Source organism: Primulina tabacum, chromosome 7 (genome assembly GCF_025594145.1).
Source record: "Primulina tabacum isolate GXHZ01 chromosome 7, ASM2559414v2, whole genome shotgun sequence".
NCBI classification, from domain to species: domain Eukaryota; kingdom Viridiplantae; phylum Streptophyta; class Magnoliopsida; order Lamiales; family Gesneriaceae; genus Primulina; species Primulina tabacum.
Genome location: NC_134556.1, coordinates 32,004,699 through 32,011,945, shown reverse-complemented (window position 1 = coordinate 32,011,945; position 7,247 = coordinate 32,004,699). Strand labels below are relative to the sequence as shown.

The 7,247-nt window shown below is 34.6% G+C and overlaps 1 protein-coding gene across 1 annotated transcript; it reads right to left on the bottom strand.

The window, feature by feature from the left end:
- Positions 1-201: 201 nt before the first annotated feature.
- Positions 202-3,599, bottom strand: LOC142551279 (uncharacterized). The gene is made up of 9 exons (XM_075660426.1): positions 3,330-3,599; positions 2,850-2,962; positions 2,321-2,493; positions 1,799-1,892; positions 1,491-1,601; positions 1,295-1,384; positions 1,082-1,167; positions 924-988; positions 202-543 (listed from the first exon to the last, which is right to left on the bottom strand). Exons 1-9 carry the CDS (start codon positions 3,517-3,519, stop codon positions 437-439), a joined length of 1,029 nt encoding a protein of 342 aa, XP_075516541.1. The 5' UTR covers positions 3,520-3,599; the 3' UTR covers positions 202-436.
- Positions 3,600-7,247: the final 3,648 nt, after the last annotated feature.

The following is a 7,247-nucleotide window of genomic DNA, read 5'->3' as shown; positions in this document are numbered from 1 at the left end:
TGAACGAACTAAACACTCAAACCTGTTATTTATAGGAGAATACTTGGGCCCTTAATGGACCTGTCTTCCATTTGGGTTATGGATGGGCCAGGGGTAGTGGACCCATCCCTGGGGTATCAATATTCATCTGCAAAATGTCTGTATATTGCCGGACCTGATTTGCTCAACACCCTGGAATGCTTATATTCGTGTACAGAGAGGTGGAGAATTTCAATCACATTCCCAATCATTTGGTATATATCAAAGATGCTAAAATGCTTATATTCATGTACATCGAGGTCAGAAATTTAAACAGTTTCTAAAAAATTTGCAGGAAAAAAGCAAGTACAATAAGAAAAAGTGAGAGACATGTATGCATTGTCCGGTACAATCAGATCTTTAAGCAATGCTAACTCTAGAAAAATCTCCAAGCAATGAGAATGATGGAAAGAGCTAATTAGAGGCTCTCAAGAAACTGTGCAAAGCTGAGATATTTTGGCTCCCATCCTAGCTCAGCACGAGTTTTCGAGTTGTTTAGTTTCTTTCCAAGAGGATCATTAGTTCCTGCAAAATAACAATTGTTACCAAAAGTTGCCACTTTCAGAAAAGAAATTATTCGACATGGGAGATTTTTACCTCGTAAATAAAAAAGCTGATCATCATAATACCAATTTTTTAAAATTTTATTTTAAAAGATATTACTTTTCTCTTCCATGATGCATGCCCATGTTACATTTTTAGGGGTATAAACGAAGACATTTTGATGTATTCGTGCATAAAGAGTGAGTGAAAGGCTTGCCTGTTTGTATCTTAGTGGAAGTAAATACAATCGCCGTTTTAAGCTTTGTAGGGCGATTTACATTATTGGGATGCATGTTATGTGTGTTAAGTATAATTTTCTTCAAATTTAAACTAGTGACACAATACTAAGAATAAGAGCTTGCCTGTAAAAGCATCAAACTTCTTACTAAACTTCCCACTCTTATTGACCAATTCCATCACTTCCTGCCTGAAAGAAAACAACGCATTTGTAATGATATCGAGATTTTTTAAATGTTTAAATTCCAGGCATGTACACAAACTCAGGATATAACGAGATAACCTTGATAAAGGGTGATTGTCACAGCCAAGAAAAATTCTGGCTCGAAGATTCTTTTTCAAGATGGCAATTGAAAGTGATGCTGCATCCTATAAAAAATACATGAACCATCACATTCGATTATGTTTCCATAGAATTGAAGCATATTACGAATCATAAGTCATATTCATCTAAATGGAAAAGGATGTAAGCGAACATAGCAGCCTGGAATTTCACCGTGTAATGTATTAGATTGAGAATGTGGTCTGGACGAACGTCAAGAATCCCTTTTTCCAACCAATATGAATGAGCGCCTCTATCTGCTTTGTGATGCAAGTTAAGGTCTTTTTTTTTTGCAGCTTGACTCGATGATTTAAAGGTTGAAAACATCTCTTAGACATAATAACAATTACTCAAAATCCAAAAAGGATATGTAAAGTCCAGCCAATCTAACAACACATCCTCCTGCCTCCAACACTTCTTTCTCTGCCTTGAGTAAAGTATCAGTTCTCGGGCTCCTCCCTATTGGTACCACTGGAGTATCCTATGAAGTATAGAGCAAGGAAAAACTATTGAAATATTTCGTAGCACAACATGCATATTTAATGTTGAAAATAATAATACACATTTTAAGAACCTTGTTTTTACTTGTTTGGTGGCTGATTTTTCAACAGAGTAGCTTTTTAAGAAACCGAATTCAAGTGTTACCAGTAGAAAGTTACCATGTATCAGATTAGATACCTCATCACAAGATCCATTATCACTGCAATCATAAGGAGCAGAGCTTGAAGTAAATACAAAAGATCCTTCACCATTCCAATTTAGAGTCGCTTCCCTGTTTATATGGTGACACAAGGAATCAGATTGTCATCTAGCTTCAATTCTTCCAATGATATAAGGTAGTTCAAGAGCGGATTGTTACAACAATAAATATATTAAGATTTCTTCTGACGGGTTTAAAAAGTTCCAGACCAAGATAATTAAAGATTTATAATCAAGTTTTGGAGATGATTTTTCATGCCATGGAACAGGAGTAATCGAAGTCTAAATTGTGTTATTCCATCATCTGTTCTACAATAACAGACTTCCCACATGCATGAGAAAAATTGGTTCTGATCAAAGAACACAAGTGATTTGCAGGTATCAAAAACATGCACGAGCCACAAAATTTTCAATTCAAAAGAAAAAAAATTCAAATAGCAAATAGCTTACTGGGCAACAAACTGAAAAATGTGTGCTATGTACATATGTTTTTACAAGCACCTGACATCACCAGGGTAATCTGGATTTTGATATGGAGGGGCACAGTAAATCACATAAGGGAACTTATGAGCCACTTGGGTTCCCTTCAGAGATGGACTGATCCCCATTTGAATTAACTCGTCGTGATGGTCACTTGTTCTGGTCTGCCCATAAATTTGAGAACCCGGATGTTCCTAACACATTTAAACATTCAGTCATTCACAAACTGTTAGGTATCCACAGCACATCAATTAGATGACAAATACATCCCAAATGCAAAAACACATTAACACTAAAGAGCTTTCAAGGGACGCCGCACCAATCTTTTACAAAACATATGTCACCGCAAAATCTTTCATTCAAGACCATCTCCAAAACCAACATCTCTCAGACAAGAATACCAAAATCTTAGACAAATGATGCAACATCTACTTAAAGATGTGTATTATGAAAACTAGATGTGTACCAACTAAGTTAAATCACGTTTTAAGGCAAGGAAACTAACTCGGCCAAGAGAGCACTCCATATTGTAGGTTTTTTCATAAAATACCTTTCGCCATTGCTCGGCCACAATGCGTCCTAGCACACCTGGCCCAACAATCAACAAGTCATTAGCCCCGACCATTCCTGAAGATGAAGCTTCCGATTCTTCGCTTCGTGCACCTTCAACATATTTGGCACATATATTAAAATCACATAACGCTACATCATCCACATTCAACCAGATGGCTATGCTAACATCTGTACAGCACAGTCATATAACTCCAAAATAAAAAACATGTGTCCATAAAGAATGGATGTATTGAATACCAATGTTCTTACATATCATATCAGCAACTCAAAATCATCAATCACATAAAGTTTAATACGATACACACGTTATTTTCTTAACCAATTATCCACACTCAGTTCGTGTTACATAAAAACAAGAATCCAAACTTCCAATAACAACTAAAAGCTCGATCGATAACGCAGCAAAGAACCACAGCATCGATTCACCACAAACTGTAAACAAACAGGTAGCTCATACCGACGGAGGAAAAGGCGTTGACTTTCACTGAAGGACGAGGGGCCAGCGGAGACGAAGCCGTAGAGTGGGTGACGCGCCCGAAGAAAGGGAAGTTAAAACTTCTGGAACACGCAGAATTCTTCCTCCTAGGATTTCGGGTGAGACCCACGATTCCTATGCTACTTAGAATGCACAATCTGGCTGTACCCATCACCCAAGATCAGATTATTGGTGAGGTTCATTGATGAGATAGCGATTATTTTAATGGTAATTGTCAAGAACCGTAGGTAGTGTAACAGCAGAGGAGTAGACATTCAGATAACCAATCATATATATCAACTCGATTTATGAAAAGATATTAATTTTTTTATTTTAAATATATATTAGATTAACATGATTTCTGAAAAGAGACAATTGGAGTAAAAAATCTCTATCAACTACATATTTTGGTGTTCAGTTCTTGTGTAAGGAAAATTAATTTTCCACTTCTTGACACACCATAAATATTTTTATTAATTCCCTGTTAAAAGATTTACAAATTCTTGACTTTATTATTATGGAATATTTTGTGGCTTCTTCTTCCTCTTTCTGCTTCACTCGTCTTTCTACAAAAAGCCTCATCGGAAAATATGGAAAAACACTTTTAAAACTCATCTTACCATTCTTACCTTTTCAACTATTCTCATTTATCCTTGTTTTCTCCTTCATTTAACTCGTTATTGTTTACTCCATCAAGGAAATCACATATCCAAAAAAATTGTCTTTGCACTGGTTTCTTCGACTTGTTGAACTTTTTGGGTCTAGAAGACAGTGGTTCTCCTCATAATTAAGTTCCAGGAAGTTTTAGTTCTCAGCATGGGTCATTTAACTCTTCTATGATTTTCATTTTTATATGTGATATCTCCTAAATTTTGCACAGCAGACATCATAGATCCATCATCGTCTTGGTCCAAACTATTGAGCATATAAATGCACAAGATTATTGTCTTGTTAAGTTTCTTCATCACATTTTTTAAATACATAAAAGAACATCATGATTTCGCATCATTTCTCCTCAACCTATAAGACTCATTTAAATCAATGTATCTGCATTCAGAACATATAAAATTGTATCACAATAACCAATATAAATAGAACAAATAAAGTTTTAAAGTACATCCAACATATACCATTAAAATCATTAACATAAGAAACTCAATATCAAATACAAAATATGAAGCACAAAAAATTTAAGTTGACTCTATATCCTTCTTTCTACTCTATAAGTCGACTCGAAAATATAATTAATTTTTTTAATAAAAAAAGGATCAACAAATCATTCAAAAACAGCTGAATCAACTACGGCACATGCTTAAAACAACACAAATTGAACAAAAACCTACTGCTAAAACCCAACAAAAAATTGAACAAAAACCTGCGGCCCAAAAAATTATCAAAACACAGAGGCAAATTGAACAAAACCTATGAAAATCGAACAAAAACAAGCGGATAATCGAAGAAAAACCTGGAATAAAAAAGATCGACAAATCGAAGAAACCAGTGCGAAGACATTTTTTTTTGATATGTGATTTCCTCGATGAAGTAAACAATAACGAGTTAAATGAAAGAGAAAACAGGGGTAAATGAGAATAATTGAAAGTGTAAGAATGGTGAGACAAGTTTTAAAGGTGTTCTTCCATTGTTTCAGATGAGGATTTTTGTAGAAAACGTAGTGAACGAGTGAAGCAGAAAGAGAAAGAAGAAGCCACAAATTTTTTCATAATAATAAAGTCAAGAATTCATAAATCTTTTAACAGAGAGTTAATAAAAATATTTATGGTATGTCAGGAAGTGAAAAATTAATTTTCCTGACATAGGGACTGAACATCAAAATATATATGTTGATAGGGATTTTTCTCCAATTTCCCCTTGTGAAAATAGATATACAAGTCTATCTTACAATAAACTTTATTTTATTTACACTTTAGTGATGAAGATATTATTTATGTTTTAAAGACTAAAGGTAGGAATAAATTAATGAAATTAATAAGTATATTATGTTGTATTTTATTATTATATTTATGAATAAAAATATAACAAATGATTAATAAATTCTCATCTCAATAGTTAAATATGCGTTTAGTCTCTTTCATATCGATTTTTTTATGCAGCCCCTGAATAATACAATATGTTTTAACGCTCCCCGATACCACATATGTTCTCTCGGATGAAATTTTATATAAAACATTGAAAATATGAAACTAATATATTATTTCAGAATTAAATGTTTTAGATATGACACTGATATGATTTTTGAATATCCAAACATGTATAACAAATCTTGATATTAATAACACGTCATTTCAGATGAAAATTCGGTACAAAACTGTTATTAATATATGAGTATTAAATATTTTAGACATGAAACTAATATAAGATTTTTGAGTATCTAAACATGTGTAGAAAATTTTGGTATTAATGACATGTTTTTCTGGATGAAAATGGATACATAACATTGAAAATATGATATTAATATATGATATTTCAATATAAACTCTATCAGGTCAGGTATTAATATATGATATTTTAGCACACAAACAAGTATACAAATTATCGATTTTAATATAGTTGTTCCAATTTTATACTCAAAATTCTATCTTTTGTATCAAATCTAAAACAATTTGTTCTGCAGTATCGTATATATGTTCCAGATTTCAATGTTTTGTGCCGAATTTCATCCAAAAAATTAATTGTGGGCCTAAGAAGTGTAGAAACATTTTTTCGAATCAGGGATGATGTAACTGGGTAAAAATGGGTATGATATGTGTGGGCAATTTCACCGGATTGAGTTATGAAAATGATGAGGGATGAGAGAACAGCGAGATGCGTCCAAACCGAAGGTTTTTCTCCCGAGAAAAGCTGATGTTGTCCTGCAAATACGAAGATAACCACGTGAATGGGCGCCGGAAGAATGTCCGGCATGGCCACTCCGATGCTAAAGTCGGCAGGTGAATGAAGAAAAATCATGTAGCAAAGAGAAATGATGTATAAGTGGTGTATATTCTAGAGAATAAATGATGTGGGCAAGATATATGTGAATGAATCTCTTAATGTTAAAACATACATGTTATTTATAGAAAAAAGTCAATGATGACATTGTTTTCGGTGTCCACTTATTAATTGTGGCAAGATAGTTGCCCATGCGAACCCACGACCACGTGGTATTGTCCTGCAAATACGAAGATAAACACGTGAATGGGCGCCAGAGGGACGTCCGGCGTGGTCACTCCGATGCTAAAGTCAGCAGGTGAATAAGGAAAACGACATGTAGCAAAGAGAAATGTTGTATAAGCGGTGTATATTCTAGAGAATAAATTATGTGGGCAAGATATACGTGAATGAATCCCTTAATGTTAAAACAAACATGATATTTACAGAAAGAAATTCAATGATGACATTGTTTTCAATGCTCACTTACTAATTATGGCAAGATGGTTGCCCATACCCTGCTTTCTGACACCAACTTCTTTGACACGCCAAACTGTCCCTTTTGCCCTATCAAATCCAAATGATTTTGACGGTAATGATTACCAAGATAAGGTATCACATGCTTGTGCACTTGAGTGCGGTACTATTATCGAGGTAACCCAGGTAGAGGGCCAGCACCCAGGAACTCGTCTGAAAACCCAATCCTCTGTAACCCGGGGAGATGATTTTGTCTAGATGTTATCAGATTGGCCCAAATATTTTCATAACCTGATCCATGACCCGGGATCATTCATAACCCATGACCCGGGCCTCCTAGGAGGTATCACCACTCTCTCTCTAAATAGTCGGGCTAGAGTCTAGCTCGCTATCTCGATCACTCTTTTGTTCCCGGTCATGGAATTTTTTTCGTTTCATATTCTCAGTTTGGTAGGACTGATGTCATGATGACGTATGGCCTAGAATTTGAACGGC